General features: G+C 43.6%; 2 protein-coding genes across 2 annotated transcripts in view; one reads left to right on the top strand and one right to left on the bottom strand.

Moving 5' to 3' along the window:
• The window catches only part of dlst (dihydrolipoamide S-succinyltransferase), a 54,841-nt gene extending 44,195 nt beyond the window's left edge, over nucleotides 1-10,646 (bottom strand). Inside the window, exon 1 of the mRNA XM_086002718.1 lies at nucleotides 10,526-10,646. Within this exon, the coding sequence (XP_085858844.1) occupies nucleotides 10,526-10,600 (75 nt within the window). The 5' untranslated portion in view covers nucleotides 10,601-10,646. The remainder of the gene's footprint in view (nucleotides 1-10,525) is intronic.
• Nucleotides 10,647-11,168: 522 nt separating this feature from the next.
• LOC147109106 (prospero homeobox protein 1-like) overlaps nucleotides 11,169-27,801 on the top strand; it is a 66,489-nt gene continuing 49,856 nt past the window's right edge. Inside the window, exons 1-2 of the mRNA XM_086004176.1 lie at nucleotides 11,169-11,274; nucleotides 25,073-26,911. Coding sequence (XP_085860302.1) covers nucleotides 25,134-26,911 — 1,778 coding nt within the window. The 5' untranslated portion in view covers nucleotides 11,169-11,274; nucleotides 25,073-25,133. The remainder of the gene's footprint in view (nucleotides 11,275-25,072; nucleotides 26,912-27,801) is intronic.

Genomic DNA, 27,801 nt, shown 5'->3' with positions numbered 1-27,801 from the left:
TGCTTGATAATTGTAGAGTGCATCCGCATGAATCCGAGTTGGTTTCGGAAAATATTTTCACCATTTATTTACCACCAAATGTAACTTCTCTCACACAACCCATGGACCAGGGCGTTATCCAAAATCTCAAGTGTCATTACAAGAAAGACTTCCTATATAAACTGATAAAGCAAGATGACAATATTCACGCATTTCAGAAGGAATACAATCTTAAAGATACCATCTTTAATGTTGCATGTTCCTGGAACTTGGTGAAAGGTCACACTGAGACAAGCCTGGCTCAAATTGTGGCCCTCTGTAATGTTTGCTGAAGGTTCTTCTTCAGAGGAGGAATTTCATGGGTTCAATGTTCGTCCCAAGAGGAGTACAGTAATGGAAATGGCTGGCATGGTGAAAAATGTAGGCCCAGCAAACCCTCCACATCACCTCAGTGAAAGTGATATGGAGCAGTGGGTTGATGCAGATAGAGAAGTTGCTGTTGTGCATATGCTAAGTGATGATGAAATAATTGAGACCATTTTGAATCCAAAGAAAGAAAAGGAAAGTGAGATGGAAAGCGAAGAGGATGAGATTTCTGAAGAGAAGATTTCTTGGGCTAAAGCTGCAGAAGGATTTGCTTTAATCCTCCAATTTGCTGAAAGGCAGCCTTGCTACTCTGCCCAAGTTATGCACCTCCATATTCCTCATTCCACCTTCCTACAAAAAAGGCAAGTGTCCACTAAGCAAGCAGACATCCAGGACATGTTTAAGAAAGCTTCCAAGAGTTGAAGCCTGAAGAATCTGTTGAAGTGCATGATCCTGATGACCCAGCTGACATGGATATTCCTGATGAACCAGCTGACTTGGAATAAGTGTACAGTCAACTACAGCGCTGTATACAGTCGTTCACTGTATAAGTTTTATTTTACTGTTAAGTAATTAAAGAGTTATGGATTACCCTCAACTGGCAGTACTGTACTTAATCAAGCATCTTCCACCATCCATTTAACAACATTCTGTTGGTGAGTGCCCAATTACTGTATACTGCACATTTCTTGATTTTTTCCAACCGGCACCATCCCAGTCCCGTCAGTGCCGGATACCAAAGAGTTTCCTGTAAGTACTCGGTCATCTCTCCTAACTCTCCCACTACAGCTTAGCGTCCATTCCTTTCCCCCTCTATAAAGCACATACGGATTTTGTTTTAAACATTAACGATATTATATAAAAGCAAGTTGTTATTGCTGTTGGTTAACACAGAACACAAAGAGTCAAAATACCAGCAATCACACAATCCAGGACTTGGGGCTTCAGTCGTAATTCTAAACATAGTAAGTTCCTGTTCTCAGTTTCGGCATCTGGAGGCCAAACCAAGCAGAAAATTGGCACTTCCATATAGAGGGAAGAATCAAAGGGCTTATTTCCCCCCCCCCCCCCCCGAGTCACTCTCACACAACTCCTAGGCTCCAATTCACGACCAACACTGGAAGAGAACTTGGAGCAAGTCTTCAATCTGACCTGTCAGACAAAGAATGTTGTATGGCTTTCAGTTTTTGGAAGGGGTGGGAAGAGCAAAACATTAAGTTTATAATTCATTGGAAAAAAATCACCCTCTGAATTACTAATTCATTATTTTTGACGTTTATTTTATTGCCTTTAATTATTTTATATACTTGTCTGAGCCCAGAGGAAAGTAGCAGTAAAGAGTAGCATAGCAACTGGCTGCATTCTCAAACATTAAATGGCTGCATTAGTATAAAACAATTCATGGAAAAGGACTACAACATCATAGCAGAAACCAAGTAATGCCATATTTGGCTGATTTCCAAGTAGCATGCCTCAGCAATGGTCTGCTGAACTATGCTTCTCCCCTCCCCACAACCATAGGGGTCAGTCTCAATTCTACTGGGGAAATGGACAGAAATAGTAAAAATTCAATCTATGAGCATTTTTATACTGAATAAATATTCACTTTAATGTACTGGAAATCACCGGAGTCAGGAATGCAAAATTATTAAAAGGAGGGCAACATCTAAATACACAATACAGGTATTGTCCTGGCTCATCGACATCAAAACAGCCAACATGCTTTCAATGCCATGCTGTCACCTACTAAGAAAGGAAATAGTGTCTCCATTACAAGTTTAGGGTCTTGCCTTACATATTCTCTCGGGTACAGCAGTGGCAGTCACACCCATAAGCTGTCTGAGGGTCTTACGTTTGGGGTGTGACTGGACTTGCCGATACCTAAATATACTATAAGCTTAACTCGGGGTCGAACAATAGTATCTCATTGTGATCTCAACTGGATATTTGTCTCCTTTGACGTCTGATTGTTCAATCACTCCGAAGGTGGACTGAACAAACATTGGCCAGATATGAGTTGTTAAACTGCATTATTTCACGGCCCAAGAACACACAAGAGTTATGATCGGATACACTTAATCAGTGCAACTTGTCTGCACGTAATACAAAAATAATAAAAATGCTATGCTTCCCCACATCAGTGGGTCACCTTGCTTGACTTAACTTCTAACTATTCTCTTCTGCATTCTAACTTTCTCTCAGCCTATGCTGAGCCTGACTGCCTTGCAGCTGTTTCAAAAACTTGACTGCTTGCCTGTATCTCTGTGTTCTATCTTCCTCTGTTCACAGCAGAGAGACCAGCGATTATCCAGCATAATGGGTGGGAGGTGTTTTTCAACTGTGGAGACAGGCTAATAAATTGCTTATTATTTACTGTCTATGGGGAAAGAACAAAGCTAGTTCATTAGTATCTTAACTATCTGTAAAGTCTGTGGGTTGTGCAGTTAATTACGACACAGACTTCAGGAGTAACATACAACAGGACTTTACTATTCGAAGGTCAGGGCGAATCTGCCCTATAAATCATGCCACAGCACTTATATACCGGTGTGGTCACCGTCAGTATTACCGTATACAGAAGCCAAACAAGTAGTGCCACACCTAAAATAGTTCTCTTAAAGGTGAACGGTTACATACAATAGTCTCTTAAAGGTAGACGGTTACATACACTACACTATCTATTTTGTCAGAGCCTTTTAAAACTTGTATGAATATGGTATGCTTTAAATCACATTAATAAGATAACTTTTTCCCCCCCGTGGAAAAATTGTCAAAATATCCTAAACAGTCCCACAGAAGTAGGGACCATCATTCAGGCTAGTTGGGGGATGGAGGCAAGGTCAGGTATTGTGTTGGAATATTGCAGGGGATTTCCTTCACTGTGAACTGACTGCCATCTATTGTTTCCTCAGCAATCAATAGCTCCTCGGAAGGTATCGAACGAAGCATCATAATGACTACTACAGCTGCAGCCAAGTGCCTGAAATTTCTTTAATTTAACGTGGCTTTCATTGCGGACGGTTACAGGACTTCCCATCTTTGAATTTTTCTGTGTCCAACTCGCATTTCCAGATTCCAGACACAAAAACAACCAGATATTCAAAGACAAAACAGGCTTGTCTATTGTTCTCGGGTAAAAAAAAAAATCGATTAAAGAAAAAATTCTCAAGGTTTGGACAAAGCAGGCAAGTTGCCCCAAGAAGGCTGTACAACTGAGGGGTTTGGCTGGACAACCAAGTGGTGTGGGCCAGACCAGGTGCAGGTGGCAGGTTCCGTTCTTTAAAGGGTATTAGTGAAAGTTATGTTTTTAGGACAATGCAGCAGCTTTCTGGTCACAAATTACCAAATTTATTGAAAGCTTGCCCATGGTGGGATTTCAACTGAGTTGCTAGTCCAGTATCATAACTACACCACCAGTGTTTTTGATGGAAGCTGGTTGCAAGCAGGACTGCTACCATTTGCACAATAAGCATCATTACAAGAACAACCCAAAACCAGGATCCAATGCAAAAGCAGGTCCTGTGATCTGTTGCATCTGTATTGCTGAAAACTAGTTAAGTGCAGGACCTAAATTTTATTCATTGAAATAAAACCTAAATGTCACATTTTTCTACTGGTGTGCAATTGGTTGCAGCAAACATTTTTGGCTAACAAAATGTTGGAGCGTGTTTGACGAATGACCTACTCCTGCTCCGTCAGGTTACTGAGAGGTTTTGCTGTTTTCTGCTCCTGCCGAGCCACATTGACAACTGGTATTCAACTAGTAAAATTAAAATCTTCTGGCATTCTTTTTACTAGCCAGGAAGGCCTATAGAGTTGATCCCCAAGTGTGCAATTTAGAAATGTGTCACTGCATATTGTTCTATCTTTAGCACTGTTGGGTCCTACTCCCCTTCTCATAAAATACCACCCTTGACCCCCTCTGGCTCCAAACTCCCTTTCCTCTCCAAAGTCCTTGAACATGTTACCTCCCAAATCCGGGCCCACAGCTCCACATTTGAATCTCTCCAATCAAGCTTCCGTCCCTATCACAGCATTGAAACAGCCCTAATCAAAGTCACCAATTACATCCTATGTGACTGAGACCGTAGTGCATTATCCCTTTCTGTCCTTCACAAACTCTCCGCAGCCTTTGAAATGGTCAACCACCCCTCCTCCGTTGGCCAGCTCAGTAGGGCTCCCCCGCCTTGTTCCACTCTTACCTATCCAGTCATAGCCACAGAATTTCCTGCAATGGCTTCTCTTTCCACTCCCGCACCGTTACCTCTGGAGTCCCCCAAGGATTTTTCCTTGGCCCTCTACTATTTATCATCTACATGCTGCCCCTCGGCGACACCAAGCTCCACTTCATGGCCACCTCTCGACCCTTCCACTGCCTCTGTATTGTCACTCTGCTCGTCCAGTCCTGGAATAGCCACAAATCCCTCCAATTAAACACTGGAAAGACAAACTATTGTCTTCAGCCCCTGCCACAAACTCCATATCCACAGATTCCAACCCCCTCTCTGGCCTCGGGCTGAACCTTGACGTCCTATCTGAACATCTGACCCCACATCCACTCCATCACAAAGACCGCCCACATCCACCTCCGTAACATCACCCAACTCCGCCCCTGCCTCAGCCCATCTGCTGCTGAAACCCTCATCCATGCTTTTGCTACCCCCAGACTCGACTATTCCAATGCATTCCAGGCTGGCCTCCCATCTTTCACCCTTCATAAACTTGAGCTCAACCAAAACTCTACTCCCCGTATCCTTACCCACAGTAAGTCCCGCTTACCAATCACTCTTGTCCTGGCTGACCTATATTTGCGTCTAGCCGGCCAACGCCTTGAATTTATAATTCTCCTTCTGTTGAAATCTTTCCAGGGCCTCGCCATCTCGATAACCTCCAGCCCTACAACCCTCCGAGAACTCCATGTTCCTCCAACTCTGGCCTCTTGCGCATCTCACCTCACCGCCGCACCATTGGTGACCGTGCCTTCAGCCATCTAGTAGGCCAATAAGGAATATCAAGCAACAAATAGGAAAGCTTAAATATTTGCTCACAATATAAATACACCTCTTACTACCTTTGCAGCACCTTTCGTGCTTTGCATGATCAGTTAAATATTTCAACTAACCACTGCTACAAGCTCTGCTTATTACAACCTTGAAAGGATGTCATTTCAGCTAACCCAAACAGGTAACGTTGCAGTGCTCATACCCACTTAGAGAAATATATGGGGATCTTTAACCCTCTCCCATGCAGAATGCTGGATAAAGATGCAGTACTTTTTTTTTTCTTGGTTCCCTGAAATAATTTAGTACAGCATCACAGGGATTCCCTGACAATCAAGTCTGACCCTAAACTTGACCCCAAGTATCTTCTGAGTGCAGAAGGGAATTATTTTATTTTAAGAAAATAATTTAAGTCAAAAATTATACTCTGCTTAACCTGAATGGCACCTGCACATTGAAGTGGAAGTGGTACCAACCGACACATGCCAATGCACGCTCACTGCATTCTGCTCACACAGGTTTCACATGCAGACTTTGTACTAAATGCCTCCAGGAAATATCTGGGGACCTGACATTCACTTCATGCTCCAGTACAACTCAACATTAGGAAGACCAATGTCACTGTCTACAACCACCACCATAAACTATGCTCATTTGTCATTGATTCCATCCCCTTTCCCTGGCCACATGCAGGCTGAACAAGGCCATTCGCATTCTTCGGTTTGACCTTCACAACACTGCCTGTTTCTGCCCCTTACACATACCTTGGTTACCCCCAGACTCTACTACTCTTAACTCTGTCCTTGCTGCTCTCCATCCTCCACCCTTCATAAACTCCAACTTATCCAAAACCCCGCTACACGTACCCTGTTCACCCCAAGCCTTCAGTGCATCCTTCTTCTACCCACCCCCCCAACCCTCACCTCACCACTGGTAACAGAGCTTTCAGTCGCCTCAGTCCTCTTTATTGGAGCTCCCTCTCCACCTTTAAAAACCTTCTCAAGACCCATCTCTGACCAAGCTTTCGGTACCATCCTAATCTCTCCCTTTCTAGCTTGGTGTCCGTTTTCCTTGTACCTATTTGTGAAGCGCCTTCTGACCTTCCTTTATGTTAAAGGTGCTATATAAATGCAAGTTACTGTTCCACAATCCATAGACACCAGTCAAGTTTCAGTATCACACCCAAGTGGCCAATATTCATTCGAGAGCCTTAATGTGAGTGTATACGGGCTAGTTGATCAGGGGCGGGTCGAGGGGCGCACCATAGCCCAGCCAGATTTGGTCCTGTTCACATCAACAATTCATAAACCTGCTGGAACCCTGACTGATTTACCCACTCCTCAGCCACGGAGCACTGAGCTCAATTGTAGTATCCCCTACGGCTTCCCTGGATGGAGACAGCTTACTCAGCGCAGATCAGAGATTAAACCTGGCACCTTCCTGTCTGCATAGCTCAACTACTTACTGAATCAACTCACTGAGCCAGTGAGGGATCCTAAAACCACCTTCTTTAGCAGAATTTCAGTCAAGTAACAAACAGCAAAAATTACTGTTTATGAACAGTTGCTTGTTGTGATTCAGATCACACAGTACTATGTTTTCAGCTGTGGCTCAGTGGTAGCACTCTCGCCTCTAAGTCAGAAGGTTGTGGGTTCAAGTCCCACTCCAGAGACTTTAGTACAAAATCGAGGCCGATACTCCAGTGCAATGCTGAGGGAGTGCTGCGCTGTCACAGGTGTCGTCTTTCAGATGAGACGTTAAACCGAGGCCCCGTCTGCTCTCTCAGGCACGTAGAAGATCCCATGGCGCTATTTCGAAGAGGAGCACGGGAGTTCTCCCTGGTGTCCTGGCCAATATCTATCCCTTAACCAACATCACTAAAACAAATTATCCAATCAAAAGAACACTTCCAAAAGTATTTCATTAGCTGTAAAGCACTTTGGGACGTCCGGTCATTATAAAAGCACTATTTACATGCAAGTTCTATCCTTCCTTCTTTCTGGTGAAGACTAGACTGCAGAGAACGCGATCAAGGCACAGCATCAGTGGAAATCTTTTTGGTGGGGTGAATATTTGATCAAGGTGATGGATGTTACCTCTTTAGCTTTTTATGTCCAGTCACCCACAGCAGAGTTAAAGCCTTGTATATTTCACACTTCTACAGTCACATTGTGGCAAGCAACGTTTGTGTACTGTTCCTCCATGCTGCTAAAATGAGCTTCCTTATTCCCACATCAGAATCAATTATACAGGACTACAATTCAGCTGTTGGTAAAAGATAGACCATAACTATAGAAGTGCTAACAGTAAAAGTATCGCTAGATGTGGAGAAAAGCTCCCTTTAGTCAATCCCTTTTGGATGAGACATTAAACTGAGGCCCCGTCATCCCTCAGGTGGACGTAAACGATCCCATGGCACTTCTTGAAGAGCAGGGGAGTTCTCCCAGTGTTCTGGCCAACATTTATCCCTCAACCAACATCACAAAAAAAATCTGGTCATTTATCTCATTGCTGTTTGTGGGACGTTGCATTGCGCAAATTGGATGCCACATTTCCCTACATTACAACAGCGACGAACACTTCCAAAAAGTACTTAATTGGCTGTGAAGCACTTTGGAGCATCCTACAGTCATGAAATACACGATATAAATCCAAGTCTTTCTTTTTACTTTCTATTGAGCCTAACTGGTAGTGATTATTTTTGATTTCTTGCTCGATTTAGGTGAAGATGCGTTCCCTCAAAAATGTGGCTCTTTTACAAATTACTTCCAAACAAACTTGGCACAACTCTGAACTAAGAAACTGCTTGTATTTTCCCCTCTCCTACCACCATTCATGTCAAGATTACCTTCAGAGACCACTTCTTCACCCCAACCCTATCCCAATTTCAGACAATGTAACTTTTAAACCAGATAGCACAAGACCTTTCCATTTCTAAACTTCTGTTGCTTTCTATAAAACCTGCATGTCCAAATAAACGCCAACCAACTAGAGCACGTTATATTAAACTACCTGAACACACAGATCTAACAAAGCTGATTTTCATTCACTGTTTACAATTAACCCTTTACATTGTGAATAAACACACAAGACATACAACAGAAGGGTATTCTTTATTCGTCAGTTCATCACTCAGTGGAACTCAGTGAAAGGAGAAGTGCGAGTACTTGGGCAGTTTTGCTCACTCTTAGGCAGTCCCTCGGAACTGAGGATTACTCACTACCTAAACAACAGAAAATATATACCAAGCAGTTTTTTTTAACATCATCCAGTCCCACTGATGACTATCACAACCCTTAGATTGTCAACCATTACAATGTCAAAAAAAGCACCCCTCCATATTGTCAGCTGCTGAAGGAACTAGTGGCCCATAAATAGTATTGTTGCACAGGTAAATTAATAAACTAACAAAGTGCATGGACAATAGCTATGCCACCTAGTATCAGAAAAGCACCGGCTTACTCCATACTTGCTCTGTGCCCTATCAAGCCAAGAGAGTAAAAGAGAGAGAATGGTATAACCAACTCAGCTTATGGACCTTGAGCTATCACCCATGTATTACCACTATATATATTGGAGCCAATAAGTTCTTGCTGCATCTCAGCTGTCCTGCCAGAGGAGTTACCAGAGGGTAAACTGTTCCAACAGGCAGAGAATGAAAGTCAGTAACAAGACTAATTCTTAAACATATCCCAGTGGACAATTTCAGAGTGACATTGACAGAAGCCTCAGAACACATCATGTCATTCTCAACCTGGATATTGTGCAGCACAAAGAAAAAGACAGTAATAAAAAAAATTACAAAAATAAAAGCAGATTCACATCAATAGCTAGGCGACCATTAACACTTTCTAGCTAACTCAGTTTTCCTTTAAACTGAATTGGCACTATATTCTGATCCTTATTTTGGAAACTGAATTTTGAGATTATATCTATCCCCAATATATTACAATCACACACGATGATGTATTTAATTATTTTTCCAAATAAATGATTTTGCTATGCAAGGAGGCAGCATCTATCATAATTAACACATCTGCCTCACATACGTGGTAACCGATGTCTTTTAACCATTTCTCCTCTTACTTCTCAACGATTACTTCAATAACAAAAGGCTAGATCAAAGGCCAACCACTTAAAAATCCTCAGTGTTCCCTCAAGTACTTTATTTCAGCAAATGAGCCGTTCTGAAAATGAAAACTTAACCAACAAAAAAAAAAATCAGTGACAGTTTCAGTTTACGATCTTATTAGAAATATAACACGATTGCACAGAGACAGTGCTGGTTATTTGCAAGAGCAATCCACAAATAAATCCCACAGCCTCTGTATCTGACTCTGCTTCAAGTATGTAGCCACAGAACTACAAGCGCATGCTCACAATCGCAGATACAACTTCATCTTTATGTGAATTCAGGGAGGAGTGAGGCGGTTGGGAAGATGACCGCCATGGGAAGTGTGGGGGGAGCTGGGCCTGACAGCAATTTATAACCAGAGAGAAAGGTCATCGAGGTGAAACGTTAAATCCGTTTTTCTCTCTCCCCGCAGGTAGAATCATAGAATGGTTACAGCCCAGCAAGAGCACTTCAGCTAGTCCCACTCCCCCCGTTCCCCGTAGCCCTGCAAATGGTTTTCTTTCAAGTACTTATCGAACTCCCTTTTGAAAGTCATGATTGAGTCTGCCTCCACCACTCTTTCAGGCAGTGCATTCCAGATCCTAACCACTCAAGCGGCGTATCTTTTTTTCATATCACGTTTGTTTCTTCTGCCTGAGTATTTCCAGCATTTCCTGTTTTAATAACTAGTCACAGAGTCAGCTAGGAGTTGTTCCCCGGATTGTTGGGCGATTAAACTGCGGTTTTGTTTTTGTTGGCTTAACGCATAAACTCGAGTAACCAAAGGGAGCCAAAAAAAAAATGAGCCAAGTGATGAATTATGAGGAGCCGCCGCCGCCGCCTCCGGCACTGCTGCAGATTGCGAAAGTGGGGCGTGACCCCGGGGACAGGGGTGGTGACTCTCTCTCTGCTGTTGCTCGGGGTGACAAGTTTTGTCCTTGTCCTTGGCCAAGGCCTCGGGCCTGCTCTTCCCCCCCCCTCCACCCCAGCTCCTTCCGGAGTGAGCACCATCTCTCACCAGCGCGCACGCACACACACACAGACAGAGCTGGGCGGGCTGCCTTACCTGCAGGGCCCCGGGGTGGCGGGTGGCGGTGAAGCGGCGGAGACCGTGGGACAGGCAGCGCGAGCAGCCCAACATGGCGACGCTGCAGGCAGCGCGAGCCCCGCACCGGAAACCGGAATCCGGCCCGCCCACACCACTCTACACCTGGGGGGGGTGGGAGAGGAACACAGCACCACACCAAGGGGGGGGCGTCAGAACAACAAAAATAAGCTGGCCTCACACCTAAACCGCAAGAACCACATCTCACTGCGTAAAACACATCGTAATCAACGAATGCGTGTTTGATCAAACATTGATGCGGCACCTATTTTTTGGAAGAATGGTTTGCCCCATTCTTCCACTGGACTGTAGGAATGTTCGCACTCAGAGGGGGGGACTTAAATTCAATCACAATATCTGCACCCACTCTATAGTAGATAAGTGGGGACAAAAACGCTTTTAAATTGTAAACCAATGTTAAACATACATATGTGTTTACTAACAACAGTGCTGCTGCATCTTTCAGATTTTTTGCCTTTTTGGAAATTCATTCCTCCCTCTCACGTTAATGGTTCGCACCCGTCTTACTTAATTTGCATATCTGTCAATCAGCGCGGGCTTGCTCGAATTGGATTGGCTGCAGGCGTCGCCGCCCCCTTTTGTCCTTTTAAGGTATGAGGACGGGTGACGACAGGTGCAGGCAGTGCGGGCAGGTGGTCGGATAGGGTTAGTGCTGAATGGCAGTGTCCATCCAAGAGGAGAGCTGCAACGTGAGTGCGGGTTATTACCATCATTACCAATATATAATGTTCATTATTATTGTTATTGTCTAAATACTTCTTATTCCGGTTAACTGAAAGTGCAGTTGTAGTTTTTCCAAAACAAAACCTTTGTCTTCCATGTGTCTCTTAATCAGGATGATGACAGTGGATTTGGCAAGTTTGTGTGCGTAAGGCAGGATGACTGCAAGATATCCGCCTTATTTTTAATACGATGTTAACAAAAACCTTTCAGTGGCCTTTACTTACTGTATTTCCATGTTAATGATTATGAAGATATCATGATGCTCTGCTTTTTAATAATTGTACATAGACATTGTCCTGCGTCCGTTTTCCTCTTGGCAAAGGGATACGTTCAGCTGGTGCAACATCTCGTTTGGAATAGTTTCCACAAGTCAGATTATTCTTGGGAACAAACAGCTTTATTCTCACTTTGAACTTTCCAATATTTTTAAATTACCGTTGCGAGTAAAAGTTTTTCTTTGCTGCATATACCATACCAGACCTGTGTGTATGTGTCGCTAGCAAATAAATAATTCAACGAACTTTGCTTCAAAGGTTGTTTCAGATATACAGTAATGAAATGACTCGACGTCTTGTGTGCGATGGTATTTAATTCAATATTGATTATTTTTTTGAAACTTCAGATGCTTAAAATTTGGTCGGTTGGCATCGGGAAAAAGACATCCCTGGCCAGATTCGATCTCTTTTTTTTGTTGGGGGGGTTGCAAATCTTTGTGGGAGCAGATTGCTTCAATACCATCCTTTTAAGGTGTTCCTCGCTTTGCCTTTGATGGGCTGGACACGCTGTTGGGCTGCAGGATTTAGTTAATGCACCTACCTATACCACCTTAGAATTATTAAAATTGTTTCAACTCTATTTATTTGTGAGGCTATAGCTGCGCGTTTCAAATAATGAATCTCCGGAGCCTGATATCGAACGAAGTCGTTTTTATTGCCATCCAGTTGATATTTTTAAGGCAGGAATAATTCAGTCTATTATGGGATCAATATAACTGTAACGGTTAGTGCAGGAAGGCGCTGGTGAAATGGGCTATTTAAACTAGTTTGAAATCTCTTTTGGCTGCTGCAGTTTTTTAGGACGAGCCATAGACTGTTGCTTGCGTTCATGTCTGGAAGAACTCGAGCTGCCTCTTGCACTTTATAAACGGGTTCGGAGTAGTTTCGATAATGATGGAGGCAGAGTTTTTTAATAACACTCTGCTGTAATCTCCCAAGTCCGGTACAATGACGGCGTATTCAGACACGAAGAATGTCGAGTGAGTGTCAGAAATAAAACTAAATACCTAATGTAAAGATAGTACACATTTAGACAATCGTAAATGTGCCATTCCCTTATAAAGAGCACGTAATTAAATATTATAGTTTGTATTTTAAAGTATTTCTCTCTAATAATCTAATCAACATACGTGTGTAAGTATGAATTATCATGCTGTGCGCTGTATTGTTACATCTAGTTAGAAATGAACAATACGATACTGATCAAGATGCAGCAACTTACAGTCCCTTTCAACCTGCACTGCAGAATCTGGCTCTAAATGTGGGATAAACTATAAGTACTGTGTTCAATTAAGAAATAAGTTTTTTTCCTTTATTCAAATTTTAATTTTTTTCTTTCTTCAAGTTTTATTTCGTTATTTTTAAATATTCCTTTATCAAATAACCTCTTCAAGGCTGGGCTCGCCCTGTGCGAGATACAATACAGAAGAGCCTGTGGATTATGTGTTATTCTCCACCAACCTCCTCCCTCCGCTTCCCTCTTCTCCTATCGTCGAGTCCCTGCTGCAGTATGGGTTCAAGGGCTCTGGTCATCCTCGGTTATTCAAGTGTGAGTCTTTGACAGTGAGTGTTATTTGAGGATTATTTGAGCCTGGGTGATGGCGGGAGTACACATTGGCTAAACCTGGTCTTGTCTTCTTCACCCGATCTGGACATGTGCGCACTTCCCACAGACGCCATTAGACAGTGGTCAGACGTGCAGAGGCTAGTTGTCATGTTCCTCGCCCAGATCAGCCAACTCAGCACAAACCCAGAATCAAACCTGGAACCTTCCCGTTTTTATTCTCTCAACAACTGACAGGATAAACTCATTCAGCCCATAGGGTGCTCTCTTGCATTGGCTTTTGAGGCGAATCACGTTCTACAGTAGGGAAGGGAAATGGCTTCAAAAGCTTTCTGATTATTTTACTAGTATTTTCTGTGATGTTTTATTGGCACAAATTGCAGATTTGCAAACCATCATTAAGCATAATTTTATATTGGGTTTTGAAGTGAAGGTAATTAATATATAAATTTTAAAGCCTAGTTTCTCCGTCTCATTATCTTGGTCTCACCGGGACACCCATGAGCTTTGGCCAAGAGATCTCAGTATCTATTTCACCACATAACTGACGACCTCTTCGCTGTCTCTTTTGGAAGAAAAGTTGCAACAGAAAGAAAGAGGTTGGAGTTTAGAAGTGAGAGAGAGCCCACCTATCCGATTACTCCAGGAGCGACCGTGAGGTGTTGGGAAAAACCTCCTAGGTTATGGGAGCAGGATTCAAATTATGCTCAAAGATGAGCCAGCTGGATGTTGAAAGAAATTGATGAATATAGAGTGGGATCATCAGCAAAGAAAGACTTGCATTTATATAGCATCATTCATGACCACCGGACGTCTCAAAGCACTTTACAGCTGATGAAGTACTTTTTGAAGTGGAGTCACTGTTGTAATGTGGGAAACGCGGCAGCCAATTTGCGCACGGCAAGCTCCCACAAACAGCAATGTGCTAATGACCAGATGATCTGCTTTAGTGATGTTGGTTGAGGGATAAATATTGGCCAGGACACCGGGGATAACTCCCCTGCTCTTCTTTGAAATAGTGCCATGGGATCTTTTACGTCCGTCTGAGAGCAGACAGGGCCTCTGTTCAACGTCTCATCTGAAAGATAGCACCTCCGACAGTGCAGCACTGCCTCAGCACTGCACTGGCGTGTCAGCCTAGCTTTATGTGCTCGAGTCCCTGGAGTGGGACTTAAACCCTCAACCTTCTGACTCAGAGGCAAGAGTGCTACCCACTGAGCCACAGCTGACACTTAAAGAGTGAATAGGGCTAGATGATGAACTGAGGAGGTCATTAATATGAAGAATGAACAGAATGAAAAAGGTCAGGTCCCAGGTTAACCACTGAGTTAATGGGGGGGGGGGAAAGAGTCTGAGGATGAGCCATCAATTGTGGAGTGATTTGAGAGGAAATGAGACAGACACAAACATAGTTTTGGTGGGAGTCCATATGTTAAGTGCATGGTGCCAGATTCTGTCAAAGGCTTTGGAGAAGTCAGGTGCTGAATATATCACAGGGGAATCATATAATCTGTGTAATTTACAAGAGAATAATGTGTCATGGAGCAATAATATAAAAAGGGGTTATTTAACATTTGCTCCTTTGTCACAATAATAAAGCCAATGTGCTTGTCTGTCCAGTCTTACTCGAATGCTCATACGAAGTGGAAAAAAATTAAACGTGCAGAATTATCCCTAAATTCCTTGCCATGAAATTTTGCTCTGTAAAATATAAGAGATTAACAGACTTGTATGTAAGAGAAAATTCATTTAAAATTCTCTTTTTTTGTGTTCAAATCCCTCCATGGCCTTGCCTCTCCCTATCTCTGTAACAGTCCTACAACTGTCAGAGATCTCTGCACTCCCCCAATTCTGACCTCTTGCACAGCCCTGATTTTCATCGCTCACTATTGCTGGCTGTGCCTTCAGTTACCAAGGGCCTAAACTCTGCATTTTGCTCCCTAAACCTCTCTACTTCTCTCTTCCTTTATGCAATTCCGTAAAACCTACCTCTTTGACCAAACTTTTGGTCACCTGTCCTAACATCTCTTTATGTGGCTCAGTGTCAAATTTTGACTGACTAATGCTCCTGTGAAGCTCCTTGGGATGTTGTTACCATGTTAAAGGCGCTCTGTAAATGCAAGTTGTTGTATTAACCTACATTATTTAGTAGGTGTGGGCATAAAGAAAGTGCTTTGCACTTACTTAGGAGCAACTATCAAACTTTGTTTTTATGATACGTCATTGTCATATGGCAACGCATTCAGTTGCAAATTATATTTAAAAGATACTAAGGCCAGCAGCATCCAAAAATGATGTCATGTTTTCTTGAGAATAATTGAAGCCCTGCCATAAAACGCTTCAACTGATTTTAAAAAATGGAAACACTTCAAACAGGGTGGCAGTGCTGTTGATGTATCAGAAGGTCTGCTTTAGAAGATACTGTATCCAACTCACCATAGGACCCACTAGTGAGAAGTCCCCACATGTTGACAAATGCCTGGGTTAGTTCTGCCCACCCGCTCGGTGTATGAGTTGTGCATGGTCCTGGGGGGAGGGAGTTACAGAGCATGGAGAGGTCAACCGAGAAATGAAGGGAAAGTTATAGATTGTACAAAAAATGGCAAAATGTGCCGTGGAAGGCAAGGGTAGGCAGTTTCACGTCTCCCCTCCAGAGAAGTGAAACAATGCTGTAAAAATAGAGAAGAAATAATGATTCATAGGACGAGTCTGGGCTTTTTTTCATTAACTGCTTGTCACTGTCCTTATTATTATATAAATGAACATTCAAATGGAGTGTGAAGTATCGGGCTATTTTCAGAAACATCTTGTTTGTTAAACTTACAGACGGTACTAAAACAGAGAGCAATAAGGACAAAGAATCTGGTTAAAGGTTTTCAGAAAGATTTCGATCAGCTATGCAGCTGGGCAGACAAATATAAAGTATTGCACAATGGGTGAAAAAAACATATGGAACAAAAATATAGAATGAATAGAGCAGAATTCACACAGAGAGACTCCAAGGGAGCTGGGCATAATGGGAGTAACCATTAGCTCAGCACTTCCAATATCTAGATAATGCGAGAAGCAATTAAAAAAAAAAAAAGAGCAAATAGAACTCTGGGATGTATAATCAGACCAATAAAGTAAAAATCTACAGAGGGTTATCCTAAGGATTTACCATAACTTGAAGTAATGTGTTCAAATCTGGTCTCCATGACACAAAGAGGGACAGCCATGTGTTGGGAGGGCGCAGAGAACAATGGTCAGAATGATCCCAAGTGTAAAATGAATGAACTACGAGGAAAAATTCAAGAAGCTCACGCTCTACTGTCTAAAAGAGAAAGTGGTGGAGGAAGGAATGTGACAGATTTCTGATATTTTTTCAGTTTACTGGAGCCTCCATTTCTTTTATATATTTCTTTGTGAAAGCTTGTGCCTGTGATCACTTTATTTTGGTTACCATGCTAATTTAAGCATAGGCTGGCCAGTTGAAAGATACACATCTGTGTCTTGTATCTATGCAAATACTAGGGGGAATTTTTCAACTTTGTGCTGCCTGAGGGAGCCTCGTCCACAAAGAGTGTGTATTAGAAATGTGGATGCTCCGCGCACGACTTTCCAACCATCAGGAAACTGCATGCAGAGCAAGCCCCGAGTTTCTGATATGTGCTCCTGACTCTGAGGCTCCAAGGCAGGAGTGTAAATTGGGAAAATTACTCCTAGGGTTTCTGAGTTCCATTTCTTCTCTAAAGAAATATAAAATAAAAACAGAAAATGCTGGAAACATTCAGCAGGTCGGGTAGCATCTGTGGAGAGAGAAACAGAGTTAACGTTTCAGGTTGATGACCCTTCGTCGGAACTGGAAAAATGCTGGAGATGGAACAGGTTTTTAAGCAAGTGTAGGGGCGGGGAAAGGGGGGAGGGGATGAAAGAACAAAAGGGAAGGTCTGTGATAGGATGGCAGGCAGGAAAGATTAAGAGAAAAAAGGGATGGCGGTGCAAGGCAAAAGGAGATGGTTAATGGGACAAGTTAAGAAACAAAAGGTGACTCTAGATAAAGTGTAAATGGCAATGGCAGAATGATCGACGGCTGTCATGTGAAAGAAAAAAAAAGTAAAAAAATGAACTATAAACTGGGGACAGTTAGATTGGGAATTTTTTTTATCGCCCTATTGTTCAGCAAGTGAGACAGCAGTTAAAGTTCACACAGTTGATGTAAGTAATTTGGATCACGGGGAATTCTGATCCTCTCCAGATATACAATCTCTTTCATGTGTTATTGTGTCAGGTCTTTGAAGGGTCACTGGCTGAGATGGCTCTCTTAATGGGGACTCTGTATGTCAGATCCAGAGACCTGATTTGTCCTGGAGGTTGACGAAGGGCTTGAGACAGTTTTCTGCAGGAAAGGACACATACTATTGAAGACTAGTGCTGGGTGTAGCTATGGCATGTTCACTAGTTCACCTTTTTGCTGTACTACTGCTGAGGTAGAGGCACACAGAGGACCGTGTGAGCTTGTCTTTCTCGTACCAAAGTGTTTCATCAAGGAAACATGCTGTTTAAAGAACGGCAGAGGTCTGTTAAAGTGTTTGAAAAGAGACACTGGGGGATTATGAGGTATTGTAATGGAGTGAAATCTGCCATTTTAGTTCATGCGTCTGATTAATATTTGTAATAAACCTGATTTGTAGTTTGCAAGCTGAGATATATTTGTCCATTGAAAAGAATCAAAGAGTACAAGGCAACACATATTATATTCAGTGAATTTATCGGCAATTAACAAGCTTTATTGCTCAGCTTGCGCATGCTATCTCCCACATTATTTTGTGGATAAAGCCTCATTTTGGTTGGTAGGAAATGTGGGTTTGTCTGTAAGGCCTACATGGGAAACATATTTATTGAGACCAAATCATAATAAAGGAAGGACCTCATTGAGGTCTATAACACATTAAACAGTATAGATTAGGTAAACCCAGAATATTGCTTGAAAGTAAGTTAGACTAGTTGGACCAAAGGATGTAAATTTAAATTAGTGCAAAATACATTTTTAATGGATATGTATTAGGAAGAATTTCTTTACTCAAAATGTGATAAGTGATTGGAATAATCTGCCTGTCAAAGTAATAGAAATAAGAGCATTTGAGTGTTCAAAATGCATTTGGAGCCAGGCCGAGAGAGACAGAGCACCAGGGCAGCGAGTGCCAATGGGACAAACGTGCATTTTCCCATCATTAACATTTTTTAATGTTATCAGCAGCAAGATTAGTGCAATAGATGGCCTTATGTGGAAGACAAAAGCCAACATCGATGTGTAACAGAAAGTCATAGTTGTAAAATGTATTGAAAATGATGCCATTCATGAGGCGTGGCAGCACGGGCACTCTCGAGAGAAATTAAACACCTTGTTGTCTGTACTGATGGCTGTAACAATGAGCTCCGGGGAATGGCATGATACTGGTTAGTCCCAACACATTTGGTTCCAGATCACAGCCACACTGCTGCCAGGAGGCGCTGAGTAGAGCCTTCTCTACAAAAAGAAGGGAGAATATCAGAGGGGGTGTTACCCACTAACCAAGTCAGCTCTCTCTGCTGCTAGTGATGGGGAACAACTGGGGGTTGATAGAACAGTTCTGGAAGAGATTAACTGTACTCTCAGTCAGGGAATGCATGCAGCTAAGGGAAGCTGTGTTCTCCAATGAAGTAAGAAACAGATGCCGATTAATATGGCAACTAGTCCCTCCCCCATCCCGCTACCCCATTCCGTTCCCTTCTTTCTTTCTGTCTTTGACATTTCCTGTCTGCACAACGCCACTTCCTGTATCTTGTTTTGTCACACTTTCTAAGCGTTCCCATTACAAAATTCTTATGCCCACATTTACAACGGGCTTTGCCTATGTAAACTCATGATTGCGATTGCACAAATTAGCCACTGGGTTCCAACAAATGCCATTTTTTTCTCAATAACTAAAATTTCTAGGCCTAGAAATTCGATATCGGTAAAAACCTGCTGATGCCACCGCGGGCCTGTGTTAAAGGCCACTGTAAATGATGGCACTGGCAGGACTGGTACATTGTTGCTGGTAGCTAATTAACATTAGCCCAGCACTAAACTTACTGTGCAGCGCCATTCTGGTGGCATTAGTCCTGGCAGAAGGCCCTAATGTAGCGTGGCCATAGCGTCATTGCAGCAAGAACAGCCTTCTCTTAAAGCAAGGCTGTTACTTCAGAAAGCAGTTTGGTCCCTTAAAGGGGAACTGCCTTCTAAAATGAAAAAAATAAAAATCATGTAAAAATAAGCAGTTTTTAGCCCTTACAGCTCAACTGTCTTCTGGAAAGAAAAAATAACATTAAAGAATTCCAAAATGGGAGTCTTCAGCTCTTAAAGATTAATTGCCTTCCGCACCTCAAAAAATGCTAAAAGTGCTTCAGCACTAACACAAATGGCTCAGCAAGCCAGGGAAGGGGCACCCAGGGTCTCGCATGCAGCACTCCAGCTTTGTGCAGGGGGTGAACACTGCAAGAGAGGTCCTCTACCAACAGGGGCCAGGAGACCCTCCAGAAAGAAAGATGTGAGACCAGATCACCAAGGCAGTCACTGCCAGTAGTGTTGCCCCCATGACCTGGCTCCAGCACCCAAAGAAGCTTCATGACCTCAGCCCACTGGTCAAGGTCAGTGCATCTTCAAAAGCCATCTCCTACTAACTGCACCACTAACTTCTCACACTTCTCAATGCATGAATTACCCCCCCCCCCCCCCCCAGTCACTCACCTACCAACAATCTGTACCATACACGAGGCACACCTCCCATTCTTAGCTTCCCCTCACCCCCTTGCAGGAGATGGTGCTGGCTATTCTTGGCAGGGCATGGCTGAGCCCTTGGCCAGCAGTGGGGCAGAAAGGATACAAGATGCTGATATTCTCTTATGTTATCCTCCTTCTTGCATTCACCTCTTGCTTTCCTGCTCTCCGCTCACCACAACTCCACCCTTGTGCTTTACTCATTTCGCACACCTAAGATATTCAGCCTTCCCAGCCAATGGTTGGCCAAGAAGGCTCCCAGCTCCTCAAGGTCAACCAGCAAGGCCATTTGCTGTGTCCCCCGCTGAAAGTCAGCAGCCTTCCACCAGTCATGCTGCAGTCACTGGGGTAGCACTGCGTGACATCAGTAGGATAGGCAAAGGCACACCCAAGACAGTCACTAAGGGAATGCATAAGGGCGATGAGTTGATTTCTTGATGTCAAATTGGATGGATAGATGTATAAAGTTGGATTGCAAAGTTTGCTTTGTGGTGGTTTTTATTTCAGCATTGTGGCCAAGCAGATGCTGTGATGGTCAGTAACAGAGGGAAGGCAAGGTGTGGAACTAATGTTGAAAGTGGAATTGGGGTTGTGGTCAACTGGTACCGCAGGCGGATGATTCCATCCCAGATATCCTAGCAAGATAGGGGCTGTCTGGGTTGCATCCTTCCTTCTGCTTCCACTTCTTCTGCTTTCTCCTCTTCTGCATCTTCTTCTTTCCTCTGTGAGCGGATGCTGTAAGTCTGGGGAAAAAAAAGCATAAAATGCTGGAAATACTCAGCAGGTCGGCAGCATTTCAACCTGAGACGTGAACTGTTTCTCCATGAATGTTGCCTGGCTTGTTGAGTATTTCTAGCATTTTCTGTCTTCTCGGAGGCCTTCCTTTACCATCCAAGGCCTTGCAAGCATCCAGCAGCAGTCCCGGCACTCTCTGCACACTTAAAGAACTTATAACATGTATTGCACCAAGCCACGACTTCAATAAAAAATGTTTTAAAAATCCAGTCCAAAAGCAAACTTACCTGAAAGGTGTGTGTGTCCCTTTAAGAAGTGCTGACAGCTTCTCTGTCAGTCGGCTGCACATTCTCTTTTCAAAGCGAGCTTAGGACCCAGCGCTAAACTCAGCGCTAAGGTCGAAGCGCTAAACTCAGCGCTAAGGTCGAAGTTCACAGAGCGTGACGTCACGCTCTCCCCATTTGCATCTCCAGAGCCAGTGCTGCTATCGGCAGCGATAAGGCCCTCACCAAAATGGTGCCCTCAGAGTCCCGTGCCAGTGAAGGGCGTTAGAGTGGCGGCTGCCATTTTTCACCAGGATTCCAGCGCTAATGGGTGGCGGTAAGTAGCCCAATTTCTGGGCTCTAATGTCCAAAATAGGGGTTTCAACAAAACTTATCAACGGAATTGTCTTTTTATTTGAAAGTTCCAGCCCCTACCAAAGCCTGGGCTTGAACTTAATATTTTTGCCCAGAGCTGTGACTCTGAGCTGAATTTGGATTATTCAGTCTGAACATCTGCAGTGAATCTAATTTCTGGGAATGTATCAATACCAGTCAGTCGGTTATATTGATGGAATATTCTTCCAGAACCTTCTGCTCAGTTGCTTTTTATCAAGGATGTCTTGCTGCAGTTGTACAGGGCCTTGGTGAGACCACACCTTGAGTATTGTGTGCAGTTTTGGTCGCCTTATCTGAGGAAGGATGTTCTTTCCATGGAGGGAGTGCAGCGAAGATTCACCAGACTGATACCTGGGATGGCAGGAATGATGTATGAGGAGAGATTGGGTCGATTGGGCTTATACTCGCTGGAGTTTAGAAGAATGCGAGGGGATCTCATTGAAACTTATAAAATTCTAACAGGACTAGACAGACTAGATGCAGGAAGGATGTTCCCGATGGCGGGGGAGTCCAGAACCAGGGGTCACAGTCTAAGGATAAGGGGTAAGCCATTTAGGACAGAGATGAGGAGGAATTTCTTCACCCAGAGAGTGGTGAACCTGTGGAATTCTCTACCACAGAAGTCAGTGGAGGCCAATTCATTAAATATATTCAAGAAGGAGTTAGATGTATTTCTTAAGGCTAAAGGGATCAAGGGATATGGGGAGAAGGCAGGAACAGGGCACTGAATTTGGATGATCAGCCATGATCTCATTGAATGGCGGAGCAGGATCAAGGGGCCGAATGGCCTATCTTCTATATTTCTATGTTAACTAATTTTGTAAAGCAAGAAGATGCATTTCAAAAGGTTTATTGGGGTAAAATAACATTGAGAATTTTTTTTTAAATAGAGAGGCACGTGTGTGTGTGTCTGTGTAGATGGAAACAATGGCAGTGCTTTTATTATACATCTGTTGTAGCTTTTATATGTTCTATAAACTTCAGAAAGTATATTAAGCTTGAAGGAGAGAATGACTAGGACTGAAGAGATAGAGGGGGTGAGAGAGAAGGGGAGTGTGTGTGTCTTTCTTCATTTAATGTTACTTCAATTTTCAAATAAAAATACCAGTTGGATATTTAGAGTAAGATGGTGTGCAAGTTGTGCGAATTGCGGGTAGATGTTATTTCGCAGCGCTGGGGAGGGTTAATGGAGTTTAGTTGCACTTGGGGGCTGCTAGAAAAGGGGATAATCCTGGGCTTTGGTAGCACTGGTGAATAGTCATGAGGTTTGGCAGAAATGGGGGTGACATCCTGGAGTTTGACAGTACTGCAACGGGGCTGCTAGAGTTGGCGGAATGGGCAGGGGAGGGATCCTTTGATCTATCATCACTGCAGAGGAGAACCTGACGTTTGAATGTGAGGTTTGGCTCCCTCGTGGGTTCCTGTTGCCTGTTAGTGGAGCAGGGCATCAACCAAACAGCACTTGGCGGTGGTGGGGGGGGGGGGGCGCGGTTGAGGAATCCCATATTTGGCAGCACTGGTTGGTGACTTTCTAAGGGATCTCTGTGAACTCTGAATTTGGTGTTTTGCGATTGGTTTCTGGATGTGTATCTCTCTCTGTTTGTCTCTCCTCAGAACACCAACCCTTGACCCCTCCATTCTTGCAAACTACCGCCCTATCTCCAACCCAAATCCATGCCCATTTTTCCCGAAGTCCATGTTTGAATCCCTCCAATCCGGTTTCCACCCCGCCACAGTACCAAAACAGCTCTTATCAAAATCACAAATGACATCCTATGTGTCTGTGAAAAAGGTAAATTAGCCCCCTTGTCCTTATCGACTGTCTGCAGCCTTTGACACAGTTGACCACACTATCCTCCTCCAACGCCTCTCCACTATTGTCCAGTTGGGTGGGACTGCACTTGACTGGTTCCATTCTTATCTATCTAATTGTAGCCAGAGAATCACCTGCAATGACATCTCTTCCTGCTCCCACATCGTTACCTCTGCTGTCCCCCAAGGATCTATCCTTGGCCCCCTCCTATTTCTCACCTACATACTGCCCCCTCGGCGACATCATCCGAAAACATGTCAGGTTCCACATGTACGCTGACGACACTCAACTCTACTTCACCACCACCTCCCTCGATCCCTCCACAGTCCCTAAATGATCTGACTGCTTATCTGACATCCAGTACTGGATGAGCAGAAATTTCCTCCAACTAAATATTGGGAAGACCGAAGCCATTGTCTTCAATCCCCATCACAAACTCTGTTCCCTAGCCACCGACTCCATCCCTCTCCCTAGCAACTGTCCGAGACTGAACCAGACTGTTTGCAACCTTGGTGCCATATCTGACCCTGAGATGAGCTTCCGACCACGTATCCGAGCCATCATTAAGACCGCCTACTTCCACCTCCAGAACATCGCCCGACTCCAACCCTGCCTCAGCTCATCTGCTGCCGAAACCCTCGTCCATGCCTTTGTTCCCTCTAGACTTGACAATTCCAACACACCCCTGGCTGGCCTCCCACGTTCTACCCTCCGTAAACTTCAGGTCATCCAAACAAAATTTGACACCGTGCCTTCAGCTGCCTAGGCCCTAAGCTCTGGAATTCCCTCCCTAAACCTCTCTTTCTCCATCTCTTTCCTTTAAGATGCTCTTTAAAACCTACCTCTTTGACCACGCTTTTGGTCATCTGCCCCAATATCATCATACATGGCTCGGTGTCAAATTTTGTTTGATAACGCTCCTGTGAAATGCCTCGGGACGTTTTACTATGTTAAAGGCGCTATATAAATACAAGTTGTTGTTGTTATCATTGTTGTACATTCAGATCTCTCTATGTTGAGCCACCAGGTAACTAATGAGGAAAAAAGTCTAGCTTTACGAATATAAGACATTGCAGAATTGGCATGTAATTGGCAAATAAATTTCAATATAGATAAGTGTGAGGTATTACATTTTGGTAGGAAGAATACGGAGGCCATATTGTGCTTGGATATTAAGATTCTTAATGGGGTAGAAGAGCAAAAGGATCTAGTGGTGCAGATACACAAATCCCTAAAAGTTGCGATGCAGGTTAATAAGGCCATAAAAAAAGCAAACAAGACACTGAGGTTCACTTCTAGATGAACAGAATTGAAAAGCAGAGAAGTTATGTTAAACTTGTATCATAACTTGGTTAAACCAGTACTGTGCACAGTACTGGTCTCCATATTATGAAAAGGATATAGAGGTATTGGAGAAGGTGCAAAAATACTCATAAGGATGATATTAGAACTGAGAGGTTATACCTATCATGAAAGACTGAACAGGCTGGGGCTCTTTTCTCTAGAAAAGAGAAGGCCGACTGGTGACCTGATAGAGGTCTTTAAGATAATGAAAGGGTTTGATAAGGTAGATGTAGAGAAAACATTTCCACTTGTGGGGAATCCAAAACTAATTAAATATAAGATAGTCACTCATAAATCCAATAAGGAATTCAGGAGAAACCTCTTTACTCAGAGTGTTAAGAATATGGAACGTGCTACCGCAAGGAGCAGTTGAGACAAATAGCATAGATGCATTTAAGGGGAAGCATATAAGGGAGAAAGGAATAGAAGGATATGCTGATAGGATGGGAGGAGGCTCTTGTGGAGCACAAACTGTGGCATAGACCAGTTGGGCCGAATGGCCTGTTTCTGTGCTGTACACTCCGTGTAACTTGATGTAAATGCAAAATTAATTCTCTGAAAAAGTAACATCGCTCTCCTCTTTTACTACCCAGGTCTCCAGTCTTCTTCCTCTTGCTGCTTTTGAAAAGGATGTGTCAATAGTGTTTTGAGTCCATGGGAATGCCTGAGTACCGTAGTTCATCTCTTCTTTCCTTGAAATCTGAACAAAGAAGCTTTGACTCGAAAATCAGAAGCCACTTTGATGACTGTGTCTCTAAGCAAGGTACTGAACCCTCGGCCTATGCAATGAACCTCAACATGTCTGAACAGGATATGGGCAGTTCCAATAGCTGCTACATAGAAGGAGACAAAATAAACCAGCTTCACATGCGCCTGAAAAGAAATTTTTTTGAGGACTCGGTGTCGTCTTATTCCAGCAGGGCCATTATTTCACAATTTCTGGAGAAAGCTACCAAGAAAAATAATTCAACAGATCAAGAGCTTTACTTCTCAGCAAGGAATCTGCCCCGTTCCACCGTAGAATCATTTCAGGTGGACAGAAGCAGCAACTGCTCCAAAGACAGTGTGCAGGACCTCGGCTCACCTTTCAGTCAGCACCACGCTATGAACAACAGTGAAGGGGATCGATTGTTTGATGAACACTTGCAAGCTAAGAGGGCAAGAGTAGAGAACATCATCCGAGGGATGAGCAGTTCTCCGAACACCATCCTCCCCAGCAGCGAGCTTGAGCAGGACAGTAGCCAACGGCATGGAAGTTTGAGAGACCAATACAAAGAGAATAAACGGAAGCAGAGGCTTCCGCAACAGCAGCAACAGCAGGAGGAGACTCCCAGGAAACTTCCCAAACTAGCTTCATCCCTGAAGAAGCACAGGAGAGAGGAGTGCCATAGACTGAAGCAGCAGCTGCAGGACATGCAGGGGAAACTCCTTGAACTTCAGGAAAAGTTTTTCCAGGTTTATGATGCCAGTGAATCTGAACAAGAAGACCCAGAGGACACGTCGGATTCCAGCTTCCACTCGGCTGGCACTGATGGCAATGCAGAGGATGGAGAAAATACTCCCGAAAGATATGACGGTGATCTTTCAGACATGAACCAAGGTCTCTACATTGACTACGTTCAATCATTTAGCCAAGAGGAAGAACTGACGACAGGGAAGGACGCAGACAAACATCAAGATGTGGACAGAAAATTCAACAATCATAATCATTTTTCTTTCTCTCTTGTTGAGGGTGGCTATCTCGCAGAGTCCCTTAAATATGAATTAACCAACGCAGTAGCTCACATTGTAGACTCCGCGGTACAGTTGTTCTCCGTTAAACCTTCTAGCACCTCTTCTCGGTCATTTCAAAGCTTGCCAGCCTCTCGGCCCAAGAGTGTTACACATAACGAGAACGCAAACTTAAGGACGACCAGTCATGAGTTTCGGTGCCCTCAAGATCCAATGATGACGCACAGATATTTTGACAACTCTCAAAACCCTCGTACCTTCGACATTCAGGATCAGACAGAGGCAATACCACTGGTGGTGAGAAAATCATCCCAAAGTCAATCTAGCCTTGTTAGCCCAATTATTAAACAAGCCTGTCAAATGCCTCACACCAAGACACCCTTAACATTAGCTCTGGGCTCCCAGATGCCTCTGACTGAATTGCCTGAACCTCTATTGAGGTACGGCATGCACAGTGATATAGGACATAGCCTCTCGGCTACTGCGAAGGACACTGCTTCTTCTGAATCATGGGACACAGTCAAACTGAGGTCAAAGGTTACCTCGCATCATATGGCGCATCAGCCGCACCCACGCTTTCGTCAAACTCCAGCAGAGAATCTCTGCCTTTCTCACATCAAGTCTGAATGTGGAGAGCTGCATTCCATGGCAGATGTCACTCCATACACATCAGTTAACATATCCTTTCTAAGCGTTACTTTGTAAACTTGCAGAATACGTCAGAATCATTTCAGTTCCAAAGTCAGATGCAACACGTGTTAGACACAGAGTAAAGCTCCCTCTCGGTGCCCCTGGCAAATGCAAGAATTTGAGCTCCTCGGCCTGTGAGTCTCCATCCATTAAAATGAATGGACAGAAAATCATGGGCTTGAGGTTCGCAATTTGACCTTGATGGAAAATGACGAGCTTGTGCCAGTCTGAGCTCTCAACAGCTTCCCTTTCCTTTGATATACCAACAAGACGGTGCCTTTTTCCTAAATGGGGCTGTTCTGAGGGAACCTTTTGGAAAGCAAATCTTTGCTTATAAATGCAAATTTAATAATGTGGATCATATCAAAACACCTGGCCACATTACTGGTGCATGGGATCATGACAAAAAAGATGCACTGCTCATTTGGCTTTTCTGCTACCCTAAAGTGGAAAAAATGGTTTGCGAAACTCTCCTTCATGCAATGACTCTTTTTTTAAATATACACAGTCAATTTCAAGAGGGGTGAAAATGATAAAAAATAATTTAAGAGGGCTCAGAAACAGCTGTTCTTTAATAGTTAGAGCTAAGCGTGCAGCCAGGTTTACAAATGTACGGTCCAGTCACATTTTAACCCTATACTCATGTGACATTCAATACCAGAGCTGGTTAAATCAGGTGAGACACAACGGCCCAGAAATTGGATGGCGCCAGAATCTGAGCGCCATACCAGTGCCCAATGAGGCCGGTGGCTGGATCGCGGCAAATTTGTCCGCCGGTCTCTTTTTAGGATAGTTACGGCAAGCTGCGGGTGCCAGACACAGCCCAAGAGGTAGCTTGCCGATCGGGAAGGGGAGAGGGCTGGGGAAGTAGCGACACAAAATGTAAAGTCTGTTCGATAAG

The sequence above is a fragment of the Somniosus microcephalus genome, chromosome 12 (genome assembly GCF_052327205.1).
Source record: "Somniosus microcephalus isolate GS21.2 chromosome 12, FLI_Smic_1.0, whole genome shotgun sequence".
Taxonomy (NCBI): domain Eukaryota; kingdom Metazoa; phylum Chordata; class Chondrichthyes; order Squaliformes; family Somniosidae; genus Somniosus; species Somniosus microcephalus.
Note: the sequence above shows the minus strand (reverse complement) of the source record. Positions and strands in the feature narration are given on the sequence as shown.